The following is a 20,479-nucleotide window of genomic DNA, read 5'->3' on the forward strand; positions in this document are numbered from 1 at the left end:
GACCAATCGGTGATCAGATTATAGACTAAATCAGCGTCTGTCAAAATAAAAGTCTTATTTACTACGATGATATCAAGTTTTTAGTATCTATACTGTATATTTCAAGAATAACTCCAATTAATTGTACTATGGTCTTGTTTATAATTGCAAAAGTGGCTTCTCTATAATGTTCCTGTTAAGTCAGAGATTTAAAAACATTTTTAATCAGCCGAATTACCAATGACATTGAAATAGCATATGTGACTCTGGAGCACAAAACCAATCATAAGGGTCAATTTTTTGAAACTGAGATTTATGCATCATCTGAAAGCTGAATAAATAAGCATAGGATAGGACAATATTTGGCAGAGATACAACTATTTGACAATCTGGAATCTGAAGGTGCAAAAAAAATCTAAATATTGAGAAAATTGCCTCTAAATTTGTCTAAATTAAGTTCTTTGCAATGCATATTACTAATCAAAAATCAAGTTTTGATATATTTACGGTAGAAAATGTACAGAATATCTTCATGGAACATGATCTTTACTTAATATCCTAATGATTTTTGGCATAAAAGAAAAATGGATAATTTTGACCCAAACAATGTATTGTTGGCTATTGCTACTTAAGACTGGGGTATATCGGTATTTCAATTATAACACACTCATGGTTCACTTTCATGGTCAGTTAAAAGGTCACGTGACTCGCAGTTAAACAAAATATTTAAGCCTTTTCAGTAAGTGCTTTATTTTGATTATGTAAAATTATGTATTTGTGTAAGCATATATTTGATATTTTTATGAATTAATATTAGCTTGAACTCAGAACCCCCTCCAGTTCCACTGCAGTAATCCCAGTTTGGGAAACCTTGTGTTAAATTATTGTGGCTCATCAATTTAAAGATGTCTTGTGACTTATTGATTACTTAAATTAATGTAATGTATTTTTATGAAAAATTACACCAATTTACCTGTGCTTGTATTTACAAAATAAATAAATGAAAGTCCTATAAGTGCTTCTAACACTTCTACAAACCCTCCTGTTCTTGTTTAGATTTTGTGACTAAAGAATTACATGTCAAATTTCTGGCACTGGCGCAATCATTTAGATGGCAACAAACACATTCAGTCATAAAGGCATGTTTTATTATTTGTGATCATCAAACCTCAAGACTTGATATGGGAATGCATGAAAACTGGGAAAAAAGGTAATGACCGGCTCAGTACGTTCTACTTTCATATGACACTACGGAGCTGAAAGCATTGCAATGTCAACAACAGGAGTGTACCTATATCTAAGCACCCAGAAATTCAAATTACTAAAATAATATTTACAGGCTCTAGACAACACATCCTTTGGAAATGTATATATTAAATACAAATATAAACCATATATGTATTGCATACATATTTGCTTGTTTTCCCTCAATCTTATCGATTGATCAAACAGTATTTTGATTCATGTTCCCATAAGTTACCAAGTGATATGATTCACCTCAAGAATACCTTTGAGTCTCCCAGAATGCATCACTTTGTTCTAGGGATAGCTTTTTGTTAAGAGCGGCAGCATCGTTTCAGCTATTGAACTACATCTATTCTATATGATCCTATAGTGGACGTCCAATTTCCAATACAGCTGTAACATTCGAAGGACAGCCTGATCCAGTCCCTTAATAGGTACAAGAGAAAACCAACAGAGGAGCAGACTTCAACAAACAGATGCACAAATACAGCCAACTGAGTGGTGGACACAAAGAGAATGGTTCCAGCTATTGGTTCGGTGTGAGTCGAAAAGGTTTAATAGTGGCTTAAGTGAGAATGGCAGCAGAATCAGATGGTTGAGTGCGGAAGAGCTCAGTCCACCTCCATCTCTCCAGATGGAGGCTTCGTCTGCTGATTGCCTTTGCTGTCGGCACCTTGCTGTGCTGCGGGGCCGTTGTGTGCCCCGTTGTTTTGGTCTCCCTCTTCTACGGGCTCTTCGGTTTTGGGTTTGGGTCGGTTGAGGACAGGATTGCAAACATCATCTAATTCCTGCATTTCAACACAAAACAGATGGATTAATGTTTATATAAATTGCTTTTTATTAAATGATACAGTAGGGAGTGTTGTCAGCCAGTACCACAATATGAGGACTCTTTATGAAAGAACCGGACACAGCCTGTCAGTGACTGTCACGTTGAGATCGCATAGTAAAAATGAATAAACTGTGCTTTGCTTCATTAAAAATAGAAGCTTATTGTTTATTTTTGAACTACGAGAATCAAAATTTTAACCACATTTTTTCAGTCAAATTATTTTCAAAATAATTTTTCCCCGCAAATTGTCATTGCCATAATGTAAAAAATCTAATTCCCATTACTTTAAGGCAAAATATATACAATAAATATTTAATGTAATTACAGAACACCGCTTCTGTCAAAATAAAAGTTTCTTATATACTAATATTTAAAAAAAGAAATACTCTAAAATTTGATTTGAAAACTTAATTTAGTTTCATTTTCAGAATTTAAACATCAAGGTTGTATTTGTTTTGCTGCCTTTTATTTGTAAAATAAGTACAATAAATATTTAATTTTATTTACCTGTCCAATCAGTGATTTGAATAAAGTAAAACATGAAATTAGACAATGTCTGACAAAATAAAAGTTCTATATTACTATGTTGATGCCTATACTGTATATCGTGAGGATACTATAAATATAAATCAATTTTCGAATTATTCATCATGATGGTATGGTGTTGTGTTGCTGCTCTTTATTTAAAGTAAAAAATAATCAATTTTCCCCACAGATTTTCATTACCGTAATGTGAAATATCTCATGACTTAAATGCAAAATATATACTGTAAATATTTAAATTCATTTAAATTATTTATTTATGCATCACAGTAGTATTTGCTTTAACTTATGTAATTTATGCCATTTTAAAGTAAAATATATTACAGTTTTTCCCCTGAGTCAGAATAAAGGCAAAAAATCATTATCATCAATCCTTACAGTCAAGAATTACTGTATTACCTGTCATGAAAATAATATATTTTTGGCCTTTTTTCAGGCTTCATTCTTCACTTTTCAGGCTTTGTGAAAAATATAATGTCCTTTTTTAAATGTCAGTTGGACATGATTTTTTGAGATGCCTGCTTCTTCATTATTTATTACAGAAACTGGTGTGATCATTCTAATGACGGGGCAAAATGTAATTGTGACATGCAGCTTGACTGTATTTTTCCTGTAAAAGTGCACAAACCTGAATCTTCTGAATGATCTCTGCTACTCTGACTGCTGGGTCTTGAGCGACTGCGAGTTTGCTTTGGGCGTTCATCTTTGCATTCATCCAGCCTGAAGCTTCACTCACACTCTTCTCAACAACACCCATCTCCTCAGCGCTCAAGTGCTGGTAGCGCTCGTCCTGCTGGTCAAACGGCAGACATGACCACAGCATTTAATGCAGCTCCCATTCATTCCAGTAAAATCATTTTCAGTGCTAAATATAATATTATCTTTAAGTGCATCAATATTGATGACGATCATTAAAGCTATGGTCTACGATTTCAAAGATTGTTCATTATTAATAACCTCGTTTAGATGCTGGTTATGGTTCTACAGTACAATCCTAATAATATGAAGAGAAAAAAAGAATGAAAAAAATCCATTCACTCTATTGGGTGTACACCCGCAGAGAAATTGACCAATGTAAGCTGTCCGGCCGGACAGCTTACATTGGTTAACTGCTCTCATCCAATCCCCTGCTCCACTCGCGTCTCCACCCACCGCACCCCACCCCGCCCCCTCCTGCGACATGAAATTTCGCGCAAAAGTAGGCAGCATCAACTCAGCAATGGAGAAAAACCAACAAACGGACAGCAGCAAGCGGCCCCTGCTCGCCCCAACAGTCAAGGTTGGAAGAAAGAGAAAGTCAATTGAGGAAAGAGCAGAGATTAAAATAAAATGTGAAGAACGCCGGACTCAAAGCCGAATCAATATAGGGTCCACCATTGCCCGTTGGAGGAAGCTTCAGAGAAACCTTGGACTTAAAACCGACGCTGACATGGCTGACTTTTTGTTGAGCAGGTAAGCATTTATTTATACTTTTATGGTGTGGTGTATTACATAAATAGTGACGTTGTTCAGGTCGTTTCCCGGTGGGAGGGATCAGGTAGCACAGAGGGGAGGGGTGTGCGTGTGGAGGGGCGGGATGAGTTTTTTAAAAATTCTGGCTTTCTCGACTGATTTTCAGCATCGTAGACTACAGCTTTAAGATGAATATGATCAATTAATGTAAAATGTTCTTAAGAATAAATAAGCCAATCTGAACAATGCTAAATATTGCTGTTACAAACACTATTAATCTGACAAAGGTATCACCTTGTAATAACAACATAAATGACCAAAGAAACTGATGCAAAGGCAAACACTCGGAAATAGTGAAAACTTTACCCAGAAAATAGTGGGAGACATAAAAAGGTACATTAAATAACTTGTAGATGATGAGAAAAGTGTAAGTTATCAAAGTAATTAGGCCAGTAGATCGTTGCAAAGGAGTAATCCCAAATAAAACCAATTAATGTCTATTAGTGAGGCCAGCAGAGGGTGCTCACCCTGTGGTCTGTGTGGGTCCTAACACCCCGGTATAGTGACGGGGACACTATACTGTAAAAAGCACTGTCTTTCGGATGAGACGTTAAACCGAGGTCCTGACTCTCTGTGGTCACTAAAAATCCCATGGCACTTCTCGTATAGAGTAGGGGTGTCCTGATAAATTCCCTCTACTGGCCCTTATCAATCATGGCCTCCTAGTAATCCCCATCCACTTGATTGGCTCTATCACTCTCTCCTCTCCACCTGTAGCTGGTGTGTGGTGAGCGCACTGGCGCCGTTGTGCTGTGGCTGCCGTCGCATCATCCAAGTGGATGCTGCACACTGGTGGTGGTTGAGGAGAGACCCCCCCCACATGATTGTAAAGCGCTTTGGGTGTATGGCAATACATAATAAAAGCGCTATATAAATGCATCATTCATTCATTCATTAATTCATTAAAAAGGAGGATTTACATCACTCCATGGCTTATACAAACACAACAGGTAAGAAGCATTACATTAAGCATTAAGGCTTACCTTCTGTTTATACATGTCCACCGCCTTCATAAAAAGCTGAATTTTCTTGCCTAGCTCATCGAACGCTCTGGGTCGACCCTCATGCTCTCTGTACCGTTCTTCAATGGGCTCACCAAACTTCTACAAAAGACAAAGACAACATCCTGCTGTAACACATTTTTCATGCAAAAGAGTTTTTCATTTGACGAACTGACCCAAAGAAGCACACTTCAGCATAGTTTTAAAAAAGTTAACTTGTTACAGACTAGGGCTGCACAATTAATCAAATTTCTAATCGTAATTACAATTACAGATGACACAATTACGTAATCGTTCAAAGACACAATTACAAGAAAAAAAGTCGGAAGAGAAGACATTGTTGAATAATGTCATTATTTTTGTTTTCTTCTCACACAAAAAGTATTCTCCTAGATTCAGAAAATGAAGGGCAACCACTGATGTCACATGGACTATTTTTACTACCTTTCTGGGCCTTGGTAGGACCCTTGCTGTCTATGCAGGTTCAGAAATCTCTCGGATTTCATCAAAAATATCTTCATTTATGTTCCTTAGATGAATAAAGGTTTTATGGATTTGGACCGACGTGAGGGTGAGTAATTATGACAGAATTTTCATTTTTGGGTGAACTATCCCTTTAAGGGTATATACTTAAGTAAAAATACACTTAACTGGATGTTAACTGCAATTAAATAAAATATATTGTAGTATAAGAAACACCCATGAAAGTGTACTCTCTTTATGTACCCTTACATGAAAACATTCTGATATACTTTCAAGATACAAGTGCACATTCACTTGCAATTAAAAATGTAGTTTTTTAAGCTCCAGAAATGAAAACTGAATCACAGAATTAATAAATGAGACAAATCATGCAGAGAGAAAAATAAAATAATAATATAACAATGTATAAATAGTGCAAAATGTCACAACTGTATTAAACATGCATGACCCGAACACTAAAGCACCTACTTTGAGTTCAGACAGTTTGTCCTGATAGATTTCTTTCTCCTGGTCTTCTCCTTCTTCATACAGCCAGTTCTCTGTGTCCTCAAGCATTATGGTGAGTCGGTTACTTTCCTGCAAAGGAAGAGCATCAACACACATACATAGTAAGTCTTACCTGAGCTCCATTTTGGTAGCTGAGTATTTAAAATGTTCTGTTCCGAGTATAAAATGATTTGAGATTTTGTGAACTGCAGAATTGGGGTAGATTATACAGAAAACAAAGCATAAACTCCCTAGTGTCTTGACTGAGAACAACAGCTCCAGATAACAAAGAGATTATGTGCTCACATCTTCAGTGACATATTTCTCATAGATGCCACACAGTTTGTCTCGCAGGTCATAAACATACTCCTCCACAGCATTTTTAGCATCGTTTCTCTCCTTCTCCAGCTTGTCCTGTATGATCATTTTTTTCTGTAAGAGAGAATGCAGTGAATATATATTTACAAACTGGGTCAATGTAACTTTTCACCCTATTAAGTCACAAAAATTCTCAAACCCTATAATTATCCAGGGTCCTTATACCTTATATTACCAGTACTTTTTATTAAATGCAAGTACATGTACTGTAAAATACAGTGCAACCCCTAACTCTATAGTAAGTGCATTTTTTAACTAATATCACTCAGTATTTACATATGAAATTATACTGTAACAAGGACAGTTAAAATAAAGTACAAACTTATTCAGATTATAAATGAGACACCAAACATACCTTGAGAACATTTTTAGAAAGAGGACTTTGTCATAATAGTACTTGAATTATAATTTAACTGTACTGTTATTCAATTTTACATTTAAAGTCAATATATTTGAAATGTTCTAAATTGCAATTTCATAATTATAAATGTGTATATGCAATATGTTATAAAACCTTATCAACATATGTCAGTTTTGGATTACGTGACATTAGACACATTTAGTTTTTTAATAAAAATGACAAAGACAAACATTTCCTGCTTTGGAATCACAAGCACAGATGAACTGTGCACAAAAAGACCAAGAACGTACAGTATTTTGTCAATTCATGTCAATTTTGTTGACTAACAAAAATGCAATAGCATAAAGCTGTAATGCCAAAATTCAGGCTTGATAAAAGAGTTTTTACGTGTGAGATTACACAGCATTTGTTTTTTTAAAGCTAAAGAGTGAACTAGTAAGTGTAGGACATGACTCTAATGACATGACTCTAGTAATATCTTTTCCCTGAGGTCTGAATTGAGCTCTGTCATGGATATTTAGGGCAAAAGCTAAATCCCTCATATGAGTTTAGCAACATGCACAGTACAAGATACAGTTGGTTCAGCTGGCAAGTGTTATAAACAGTAGCTACCAAGAGACAGATATAGAGAGTACATACAAAACAAAATGAATTCAGCCTAAAGTGAAGAAAATGTGGCTCCGATTTGAGATGAGAATCAAAAATGCACTGGGTGGAAAAAGAGGGCTGCTTTCAACTGAGCTGAGCTGAGTTAAATTAATCGCAACATGCTCTCCAGGGAACTGAGGCAGACTGAAAGTGAATTATGACTTACTTCATAATCAACAAAGTTGTTGAGCACATCTTGATCCAGCTGGCGGGTGGTGTTGGACAAAATAGGCAGATCAACACTCTTCACTTTTGACTTGGCTTTGCTACTGCTTGCACCTTGATCTTGTTTATCACCATCCTTTAAGAAAATAAGAAAATTGAAAAGATAATATACACAATTATCAAGAAATTCAGATGGATGGATGGATAGCAATAAACAGCATGTGAGAATTTATTTTCATATATTGTTGAGGTAAATTGTACCTTACTACCAGAGTTATTCATCTTTTCCTCTTCAGTGGGCTGTTCTCCTTGGCCTTCCTGATCCACCTGCATTTTATTCTGTTAACAAAAGTGCAAACAGCATGAGTGATTCAAAACTGCATTCAAAATTCATTTTTAAAAGCTCACAGTGCTGAATATATTTGCTTGTTTTGAATATTCCTCATAAACGAGGACCATTGAACAGCTAAGGCTGAGAGCCATAGAACTCACTGCAATACGGACATCCTGCTGTCGCATTCACAAAACAAACAAATAAAGCCTTAAAATGAATGACAAAGAATGTAACGGAGCTGAGGTATCCTGCTTCAAAACATCTTTCATTTGGCTTCATGTATTATGTATTATTAGCCTTGTGCAGTAATCTGTATTGTATTGCATACTTGAATACTACATACTGATTCAATTACTAGTGTTCTGAAAAATATACATTAGTTTTCCCTAAATATTGATAATCACATTGATAATAATATTTATAAAACAAGAATTATTTCCAATAACAATAACATTATCTTAATAATAATTCAGCTTTGCTGTCACAGGAATAAATTATATTTATACAGTTTTATCAAAATTATCTATACATTTATTTTAAATTGTAATAATATTCCTCAATATTACTGTTTTTACGGTCTTTTTGATCAAATAAATGCAACCTCGATGAGCCTAAGGTGCTTTCAAACATAAAAAATCAAAACCAACCAATATTTTAAATGGTAGTGTATTCAATTTTTTTCTGAATACATGCTGAATACATGCTGAATAAATTTTTTTCTAAATGCTTGAAACTACTTTTTAGACAAATATAAATTATGCCTACATGTGTTACATCTTGTATTACTTTAATACAGTGCACAGTACTGATTGACTGACTGATGTTATAATTGTGCACCTGACCAGTAACTTACCTTCCAGCATATTAAGATATTTTAGATTTTGGCCTAGTTTAAAAACTGCTGTGCCAAATTACAGCTGTTGATGGCATGTCAGAACCCTGGTAAGCTAAATAAAGTAACCCCTAACGCAAGAATGACAGTCCTCCTCCTCTAGGACAGACGTGTCATTTCCAGTGCCAAATGCAGTGAGCTTAAATTAGTGACAAAGAGCAAAAACACTCTTCTGATTAGAACCCTAATGCTGTGCCTGTGTATCTACTCATGTTCAAGGAACAAAGAAAGTCATTCAGCAACAAGAAGATGAGCAAATGATGACAAAATTAGCATTTTTGGTTGAACTAATCATTCAAATGTTTCTCTCGACAGTCTCATCATCAACGGAATGGCAAAATTCCACAAAACTAGAATTAGATTCATTTGAAATTAAACTTATTTACCCAAAGAATGAATACATTTTGCCAATCAGTGTCTCCTACCTGTTCCTCAGGCCTGCCCTCATTCTGTACAGTCGGTTCTGTGTCCATCTGCACATCCTCTGCCTCTCCTTTCTGCTTCTCTATCAGAGAGGCACTGGACACGCTGAAGATGCCGTGCATGTTCACACGCACTTTCACCTTGACCTTTGAACTGTCCCCATCAGGCTGCGGCATAACATTCTGTATGGTAAAGCGGCCTGACCGCATAAAAAAAACTACTTTTAGCTTTTAGCACTTTAAATCGATCCAGATGCAAAATTGCCTCCAAAATGAACAAAAATACCCCCCAAATTCAACGAGGGGAAAAATTGTCCCTGCACAATTAAACTAAATCTACTACGACAGTTGTGATTAAAGTGAAATATGAAAATGAATGAAAAGTGTTGAAACAAATACTACTTATACAGAAAATAACTCGTCCTTCACTTTAAATAATATGCAAAACTCTGTAAAATTACTAACAATATCTGTAAAATTAACAATTTGGCTGTTATTTGAAGTATTATATCATTATTGACACATTACAGTAATTCTCATTTTTATACAGAAAAATACTGTATTATTTATAGCGTATTTCTCTTAAAGTACATAGAAATGTATATGGAATTACAAAAATAATGCCGATAATAATAATAATAAGTCATAAAAAATGGTCAAATGACTGGCAGCAACAGCTGCTAAACAAAAAAGGTCAAATTAAAGTATCCTAATTTAAATAAAGCGAAAAAAGCTTTACAGAAATTTTTATTAAATGTTTTATAGAAATAAAACACTTATTTTACAGGTATTTCCTAAACAAACAAACACCTTCACTAGGTGAAATAGGTTTGGGGAAAATATTGCCCCATAAAGGAAAAGTTAATTTATGACTCTGCCATATGAGGAGTGTATTAGGCCCTCACACACTGACATACATTACACTCAATATGAAGAGGGTGTGTGATGTGAAGGGAATTAGAGCTTAGGGGACATAATGTCTCAGTCCTAATTACCTGGCTGGTAGGTGTATTTTGACACCTCTGTGACACTCCCCTAAGATTAGGCCTGACCCTAACACACTTCAGTTAGTGTGTTAAAGATATAACAGGTGCTCGGACACAATGGATCTCAATGCTGAGGGCATTCTTAATCAAATGAGGCCATGAATGACTATTTAAGGGTCCCCTGGGCTTCACACCAGAGTGATTAGTTCTCATTTTGGTCATAAATTAGGCTAGAGCTGACTAAAACTCAAAGTGAATTATTCCATACTGATTCCTATAGAAGTTTAAATAAAGTCTGGTTTAAGAATGCCACACAATAATACATACCTATTCTGCTATCCGGATAGGGCAGCTCATGTGGAGAACTATAGAATGCTTCCAGGTCAAAAGGTTCCTTCTTGTGGAAGGTGATGACTTTGGAGAAAGGTGCTGCATGGTTCTTACTGTACACCTCACATTCCCTGAAGACGAGAAAGATTTTCATTCTTAGAGTCACAATGAAATCAAAAATAACAGTTCATATTTCTTTTGTGCAGTATTTATGATCAATGATTTCCCTTTTTTTGTTTTTATAATTCATGTGCCCTCGTAATCTTTAATCAGACAAGTTTCAATATCTCCCCCAAGCAACCTGTCACTCACGTGTGCAACAGTTGCAGCAATTAGCAAATAAAAATGATGTACCAATAATATCCTTATTTGTTTCATTTGTACAAAATTTCAATTTTAATTGTTAGTAAAAATTACTAAAAAAAAAACTTTTAAAGGAATTCAAATTCTTGAAAAATATTCAAAAAAATATTTATTTGTTTCTTTTTATTTATTATTACATTTATTTTAATGATCTTTTCTTATTAAATTATTAATACTTAAATGAATATGTAATTTAATATTTAATGTATTGTGTTTCAAATATTAAGAATTACAATATTATTATACTACACTGCACAAAGTGGCAACCTGCAATTATCAAAAGAGTTATTTCTGCCTGATTTAACCCAGGTTAATAAATTAATGTATTAATTCAGTGAAGCAAAACATTTTCTTTTTACTTAAATTTTTAGGTTACTATTTTTTCAATATACATAATACATATCACTGAAAAAAATAGCTTTATAATCTAGCATATTTGTAGAGTTGACAGTTTATGTCAAAAATACATCCCACACATTTACATGCTATTAAAAAAAGGTTACTAGATGGATACATTTATTGTTAAGATTTATATAAAGATAATATAAGATATATAAATTACCCCAGCTATGCAAATAAATACACTAGATATTTTTCATTTCCTGGCTAAAATGTTAGTAATGCTGCCACAATGCTGAATTGTTTCATTGGAACTGAATGTGGCTGCATTCCAGTGGTTTTCAGTGCATTACTATGCATTTGCTAGGATGATATGGTTGGTTGCTAGGTGCTTGCCTGTTGGTCTGTATTATTTTCTCATGCCTAGACAGCTTGGGTCCCTTCTGCCATGTAAGTCTTTTTATGGCCCACCAGGTGCAAATCAATTGTGATTGCCAAGAAATGTAATATCACACCTCTCCGCAATAAGCCGCATGATTGGATGCATCATTCATTGAAACGAGTTATTCGCTGATTCTTGAGGTTGGTGATTTGTTCAAATCCTGAACTTTAAGTTATGCTTTGCTTAGTGAGCACAACAAATAATCACTTTGTAAAGAGAATTATTGGGACACAATATGCTTAATTCAGATACCTGCACTGGATTCAAACAGTATGAGGCTCTTACCCGACACTTTCATCTGTCGGAGACTTCCAGCGAAGAGTAATCGGGAAGGGAACCGCGTCTGTAATGGAGAACTCTCGGACTTTGAAGGCTGGAGACAGGATTGCACACTTACCACATACACACACACACACACATACACACAAAAAAATAAACATTTATGATATACAAGCAAATGCAGTTACATAAGCTGTCTAAATAGGATATTAGTGTAAGGAATTAGAGACAGCGTTGCATGGTAATCCATGCATGCATCACCCAGATTTCATCTTGTTTCTACACCTCTCCCACAGAATGCACAGACTCCCCAGGGAACTGGCACAAGTATTGTTCAACTGTTCTGTATCACACTCTGACACCTCTGCCGTTTCTGTGCTGACATCTATAATGCCTGTTATCAAGGCCATTTTAAGTGCTATTGATGGATTTGTTCAGATTGTGGTATTTTTTAATAGGGCTTTATGAATTTTATGTCTTTAAAGGAGACCTATTATGCCCCTTATAATAATATGTAACATAAGTCTCAGGTGTCCCCAGAAAGTGTCGGAAGTGTTTCAGCTCAAAATACCCCACAGATCATTTATTATATTATTTTGAAAATGTCTATTTTGAGTGGAAGCAGAACACTGTTTTCATGCATGTCTCTTTAAATGCAAATGAGCTGCTGCTCCCCGCCCCTTTTACCAAAATAGCGCTGCGCCTTTACAGCTAGTTCCTCAGATACTCTTCTAAAAAACATCTGTTTGGTTTTAAATATCAGGTCTATCATGCTGAAATCATGCTTTTTAAAGCCAAATTAGTTTAAACTTCTGATATATGGACAAATCTGAAGCCCGCGCATAGAAAGCGGCTGTCACATGCAATGCGAGTACTAAACTAACTTCTTAAATTCTCTAAACTTATCTTTCATGTCTTTTCATATCTAACAAAGTAACAAAAACTGTCGGTTATGTCTGTGAAGGTAGACACCTGGGAAAGAAATTGCATGTTTGTATTAGATCTGTATGGCAGCAGCGTAATATACAGTAAATAAATCTCTCTTGTCTCCTCTGAGGCTCTGTGCAGCCAACATGCAACATGCATGCAACAATTCAGCTGTGCAGCATGCTTTGCTCGAACATTCGCCGTGGCGTTAAAACTTGTACACCGTTGTTGCTTGCGAAAACACAATGTTGGTGCCGTGGGTGGAAACTTGCAGATTTGGGGCGGTAATATTATAATAAGATCCCCTTTCTACATCACGGGGGGAGCGAAATCTGAGCGACTTTGCAGAGAAAGGCTTACCAAAAACAAATTACTGGGTTGTTCTTTTTCACGTTTTCTGGGTTGGTGGATGCACCAGGGACCCGATTATACCACTTAAACACTGAAAAAGTCAGATATTTACGATATGTCACCTGTAAGAGTCTGTTTTACCTGTAACGCACATCCGCGTGCTACAGCCTCGTCTGCGTTCAGTGTGGTGCTGATGTCTTTACCGAAGAACTTTGAGATTCTCTCCTTTATGGCCGGGATTCTGGTGGCTCCGCCCACCACCTCAATGGCATAGATCTCATCTCTGCTAAGCTCTGTACCGGGGCGAATGCAAATTAGCAATGGATTGTACATCTGTGATGACTGATTCATTGGTGAACTGGGGCATAGGCAGCTGCTTACTTGATTGCTCCATGACCGATTTCAATGGCGCCTCCACTCTCATCAAGAGATGAGCACACATCTCTTCAAACTGTGTCCTGTGTCCAATCACAATGACATGTTTCTGCTCAAACCATCAATCCAACTATTTTCTATTAAGCCTGAAATGCTTCATGTGCATATATTTCATTTCCCAACACTTTGCACCTACTTACAACAGCCAATAACAATTCTAGTATTTACGAAAGAGGTTATGTGAGGTAAAAGTACTTCAGTAGTCTAAACTCTATGCTAATTTTGGGGCAAAACTTTGAAAAATAATTGAATTACCTGTTCATTTTCCCGTGGACATCAATGTCATTCATGAAGCACTCTATGTTGAGAGGGAGATCAGAAGAGTTTGCACTCATGAGTTTCTTCAGTTTCTCACACTCCTGATAGAGCCTTAGAAGAGCTCTTGGGTTGTCTTTAACATTGAGTTTGAAACGGTTTTTGAAGTCTTCGCAGAAATATTCCACAAGCATTTCATCAAAGTTGCGTCCGCCCAAATATGGGTCAAATGCTGTAGCCAACACCTGAAAGAAAGAAGGGTTTGATAATACATTTGATAACAGCTTTATGAAGGATTCAACATAATTCTTTGAAGTAAACATATCCCATAAAAAGATATGAATAACACAGACCTTCAATTTTCCCTTGTTAAAGGAAGCAATGGAGACTTGATAAGATGAGTGCCCAATGTCAACAAACACAACATTACGGGGTTTCTCCTCTGGGTTTGGCAAGTCCTGTTTATAGATGCCGTAGGCCAAGGCCACTGCAACAAGAATAGCAAAAAATACAACTTGTGAAAAGGCCTTGTGGACTGTAATAATCGACAGAGGTGAGAATACTTCTAAAAGACATTAGTCAAAATATCCAATTAATGTTTTAAACAACAATTCTGTATATCTATTGTACTATTAACATTGATGGAACCCAAATAAAGGACTTCACATGGTCATTATTAAAAAATAAAAAAAATGGAACAAATTAGCACAACGTCGCCATGATTTAACAATTAAAATAAGGGGCCATGATTTAACTAAACAAGGGAACAAAGTAGAACTACTGGTCACTTTGTTCTAATTTGTTACCTTTTTGGTTAAATTGCTGTGGTTAAGTGGCTTTTGGTTAAATTTCACTAAACGAGTGAATTAATAAACTTGGTTACAAATTAATGGATTCTTATGCAGTGTTCCATTTGTATACAGAAGTTGGAAATTCCGAGTTCCCAGTAGGGACTTTTAAATGGAACACCCTTCCAAGCCAAGAATTCTGACTCGGAATCTTGGAGGAAACACAACAACTCCAATTTCAGAATCCAATATGGCTGCTCAGTGCATCAACAGAAGAGAAATAGTAGCAATATATTGTTTATTAGCACTTATGTTTGGCTTATGTGGTGCACACAGTACTATCCAACCTCTATCTGTGGACATGATACTAAGACATTATCGGTGCAAAATACCAATTTTATTTATTTTTAATCGACTGGTATTGCTAACAATGGATGTGTCCGTCTTGGTTTTCTGCTGGAACATGGTCCACTTGGGTGCAACATGATTCTTTGATTAAGAATTTGTGGCCACTTTCTATTTTTTACTTTTTTATGATAATAACCAGCTGATTCATTATTCCTTACTAACTTTGGCAGGTTACTACTGACTTACTATGAAAAATAAATCGCCTATTTATGATTACTTATTGTTTGTAGTAGCTAATATCCTGCTTGAAATTGTTGCCATGAAATGGCTGAAGGAGAAGTTAGAAGTAAAAAACGAGAGAGAGAGAGAGAGAGAATGTTTTCATATTATATATAATGTGTATTCATTTTATTTAGTCATTAAGACTTTCACAAACCGGACATCTGAGGCTTTGGATTTCAAGTAATTATATTGTAAATAATGTTTTGTTTCTTGAACAGACTGATAATTTTGCTACATAAAACCTTAATATATCGTCACAAGCCACAGGTATTAATTTTATGCTTCCTGTATGATTTGTTTTTTTTTTTTACTCTTGTGTGATGGTAGCCATTGACTTGCATCGAAGAATCACCAAGGACCACAAAAAAGCTTCTTTCTACTAAAGAAAAAAGTCACCTACATGTAGATTAACAGCAAATTTACATTTTTGGGTGAACTATCCCTTTAAAAAAATATTTCCACCTGATTTAATGCATAAACATTATGTTGTTGGTATTGTTGATATAAATCAATGTATTTATGTTGACTCATGGATGTTAAATACTATTTTTGACTTAAATAAAACCAGTTAATTTAGATGCTACCATTTTTTACGTTACTTTTTTCTGTTTATTATAATGACAACATAAAAAATACAAAATCAGCAGCATAATTTTGCTAACCTGCTGTTGTGTCATTAATTAGCCTCAAGCAGTTCAGCCCAGCAATCTGAGTTGCATCCATCAGGGATCTCCTTTCAGCATCCGTAAAGAAGCTGGGGACCTGGAGAAAAGCCAAAGATGTCAAAGAGATGACAGCCATGTCAAGAGCAGTACTGGAAATATGCTATGTTTAATGATTTAGAAGCGCTCACGGATATCACACAGTCCACCACAGGCTTCTTCAAGGCGTGCTCAGAAGTTTCTTTCAGCTTGGTGAGCAACATGGCAGTCATCTGCTCGATGGTAAACACCTTGTCCTCATTCAGATAACGCACCTGTGACCATGCAAATGTAAGACAATCTCTAGCATGTTCAACATTCTAGAAGTTTCACACTATTGCTTTTTGCGATGTACATTGGATTCCTGAAAGAATCAATTAATATGCACACAACTATTCACGTTTTGCCTATGCATTTTTTACATGTTTTTGTCCAAAACAACTTAAATTTTGGCATGGTGATCTATAATAGCGAAACAGTTTTCAAAGTGATGGCAAAACACAATCACCTTTATTCCAGCGCTGCCATTGTCCAGTTTGTGAAGGCTGTAAGGCGACTTGGATTTTTCCCCTTGAACAAATTGGTCATCGAACGCTCGACCATGAAACTTCTTAAAGCCGTGAACCGTGTTCTTAAAGTTAGTTATGATCTGTAGAGGGCATGCTTATTGGTTAATGTCCCACCTATTTTTATGATTAGAAAACATTTCAAAGGTTAATAAATTAGAAAGCATGAAATGAACAGCATTTCATACCTGACTTTTAGCAGCATTCCCAATGGTCCGGTTTTTAGAGGCCAGAGAAATGCATGCTCTGTTGGAAAAGATGACATGTTCATAAATGTAACATACAATGTGACGACACACTCCATATTTTATTTCCAAACTGATGCATTATAGAACATGGATGTGCAGGGTGTTGATCAGCACCTTGGACAGCGACTTCGCTAGTGCTTATCACAAGTCTTTCTGAGTCGCATACCATGTTATGGTGTGAAATAAGCTTTTGAGACTTGAAAAGGCATATCAAGACTGATAACAACTAGAGGCCCTCAATATAATTTCTCATAAAAGACAGCAAGGTGACTCCTGCATTTCATAACCACTAGAATTATGACAGTGGAGATTATTTGTAGAGTTAAACAGGCTACCAACTGGAAAAAAACAAACAAATCAAACTCATTTGGATTCATTTGGATTAAGCTGTTCAACATGTTCAATCTCCGTTTGGGGTTATTTTAACAAGTTTAGATACAACCTCATACTTCTTCCATTCTTTCACAAAATGTGTGATTTCTATAGTCAACATCTGATACAATATTGTGTGAAATATTCATTCACTTTAATCGAATGCACAGAGTGAGACTACAGGATGTTTCAAACTACTTTTCAGCCCCATCTATTGGATTGTCACTACCAGACAGAAAAGGATGGATGGATGGATGGATGGATTTTAAAATGATCTATGTAATTTGAGGTAATTTTCTAAAAATCCCAAACATTTCCTTCACAAATGTGGACTTGTTGAACTCATAACAGGTCAAATACACAAAGAAGACCTTAAAAGATAATTCACCCAAAAAAAAAACAAAAAAAAGAAGACAATTCTGTGAACATTTAATCACCTTTGTCTTTTAAAAACTGTACGACTTGCTTTCTTCTGTGGAGCATAAAAGATAATTTGAGAAATGTTTTAAAAGTGAAGTCAATGGTGACCAAAATGGTTATTTCTGTTATCAACATTCAAAATATCTTCTTTTGTGCTTCACGGAAGGAAGACATGCAGCTTTGGAAATCTGTACATGGATAAAAGCGTCTGCCAAATGTAAATGCTAAGAAAGAAAATAACATTGTAAAATTAGTAACACAAAAAATAAGTAACACTTTATCTCTTCTCTCGGGATATAGCCTAGAAACTATTTTTAATAATATGTTTTATTAACTGACATGAAGTATTGAGATATGGTGTGAAGACTAATGGTTTTTAGTCATCATATAATGTCATAATTTCAATAAAATTCGAAGAAAATCAAATGAAAGCTACATTTGCGTAAAGAACATTCTAGTCATCATCTCTGATTAATTTCATATATATTTCAGTGTCATCTGTAGCTAGTGTTGCAGGATAAACTGAGGATGCGCTAACAACAAACACCGCAGTGACCCCCTACAACAGCTCAATTGTGATTTCCAAAACCGAGTATATGAAACATTTCCAACAAAATATCTAGTTTTACAGCATTTTATTTTGATTGTATGAGCTGCCGCGCCCAAACGAGCGAGTGTGGATGTGTCGACCGAGCAACCCGCACGACTCCGGGGTCACAGTCTCGTGCATTCAGCCCGTGAAGGGTGTCGGATTATACCGTGCACCACATGCACATGTGAAATTTCACAATTTCCCATTTCACAAGCGACTGGGTGTGTGAATCACGCCGAGCATGTCTCTTGTTCACATTATCAAATAAGGACTTCTCCTGATAATAAGCTAATTGGATGAATAAAAGCACAAAACAGCCTACTTTAGCTTTACTCTCAGACACGTTTCAGGGCGTAGCAAACACTGATAAAACCCGTTTAAAGGTTAGCAGCTCGGAATTACATGCAAAATGGAGATGCGCGAAGGGCTTTGCATCTTTCGGAGCAAAATGCACTGGATCGGGAACATGGCCAGCTAGGCAACAGCAAACGTTGCGTAACAACACACAGCATCATTTTACAGGGATGGCAATGCTATACTTACGGAGTGCATCTGTCACTGTATTCATTTGCGATGGTTTCAATGCCGCCGCTCCTGGCAACAGCGATGTAACAGTTCTGGAAACCCACATCAATGCCCACCACAGACATGTTCAGTCCTTATTTCTTTATTCTTAACACCTCCGGTCCAGTTTAACAGTGCAGCTGGGTGAGAACACAACACCCCTATTCTACAGTATGTGCGCTACAAGAATTACTCGCTATTATGTAAGTAGATAATTCTTCCTCTCTAATCCTAGCAGAGCACGCTTCTACTGCATTCTTGCAGCCTCCACTGATATTGTCAACCGGCAATATGGTGTAAACCTGCGCATTTGTCAAGAGACTGGAAATCAGCCAAACCCCGCCCACGGGAGGCTCTGATTGGCTACTGGACGCGAACCAGCAGCTTGATTGGCGCAGAGTCCCAGATAAGGACGAAAAATCTAGAACCTGGCGAAAGAAGCTGGCATTTTTACGTCACTGGGAATGACCGTGCAGTTAATCGACCTGTGAGAGAGTCAGGGCTCCAGCACTGCATGTGGAGATGAAAATAAATAAATAAACAGGAATTATATTAATTATTAAAGGATATAATTAGAACCGCCATCTTTTTAATCGAATTCATCAGACTGCAACTCATAGGAGATGATTATTTTTATGTTAAATGAATGTTATGTTTTATGTATGTATATACATACATATACATATACATACATACATGCATACACACATATATACATACATACATACATATACATACATATACATACATACATATATACATACATATACATATATACATACATACATAAATAAATATATATACATATAATATATATACATACATACGTACATACATATACATACATACATACATACATAAATATATACATACATACATAAATAAATATATACATACATACATATACATACATACATACATACATGCATGCATACATACATACAAATATACATACACGCATGCATATATACATACATACGTACATACATATACATACATACATATATACATACATACATACATACATAAATATATACATACATAAATATATACATACATACATATACATACATACATATATACATACATGCATGCATGCATACAAATATACATACATGCATGCATATATACATACATACGTACATACATATACATACATACATATAAACATACATACATACGTACATACATACATACATACATACAAATATACATACATGCATGCATATATACATACATATACATATATACATACATGCATACATATACATACATACATACATACATACATACATGCATACATACATATATACATTCATATACATACAAATATACATACATTCATATACATACATACATATCCATATATACATACATACATGCATACACACATACATACATACATAAATAAATAAATATATACATACATACATACATACATATACATACATACATATATACATACATATACATATATACATACATAAATACATATATACATGCATACATACATACAAATATACATACATGCATGCATATATACATACATACGTACATACATACACATACATACATACAGGTCCTTCTCAAAAATTAGCATATTGTGATAA

General features: G+C 35.5%; 1 protein-coding gene across 2 annotated transcripts; it reads right to left on the minus strand.

Moving 5' to 3' along the window:
- Positions 1–1,107: 1,107 nt before the first annotated feature.
- LOC306850226 (heat shock 70 kDa protein 4L-like) lies at positions 1,108–19,167 on the minus strand. Of its 2 annotated transcripts, none has more exons than XM_079385736.1 (19): positions 18,849–19,167; positions 16,862–16,919; positions 16,616–16,756; positions 16,260–16,382; positions 16,069–16,168; positions 14,342–14,475; positions 13,989–14,233; positions 13,680–13,756; positions 13,440–13,591; positions 12,027–12,133; positions 10,595–10,728; positions 9,285–9,481; positions 7,895–7,972; positions 7,635–7,769; positions 6,388–6,513; positions 6,064–6,171; positions 5,095–5,214; positions 3,228–3,389; positions 1,108–2,012 (listed from the first exon to the last, which is right to left on the minus strand). In XM_079385736.1, exons 1-19 carry the CDS (start codon positions 18,953–18,955, stop codon positions 1,836–1,838), a joined length of 2,481 nt encoding a protein of 826 aa, XP_079241862.1. In that variant the 5' UTR covers positions 18,956–19,167; the 3' UTR covers positions 1,108–1,835. The 2 variants fall into 2 exon arrangements, with proteins under 2 accessions (XP_079241862.1, XP_079241861.1); XM_079385735.1 differs by having other exon boundaries at positions 3,228–3,392; positions 18,849–19,160.
- Between the last annotated feature and the right edge of the window lie 1,312 nt (positions 19,168–20,479).

The sequence above is a fragment of the Barbus barbus genome (genome assembly GCF_936440315.1).
Source record: "Barbus barbus genome assembly, chromosome: 30".
Classification (NCBI taxonomy): Eukaryota; Metazoa; Chordata; class Actinopteri; order Cypriniformes; family Cyprinidae; genus Barbus; species Barbus barbus.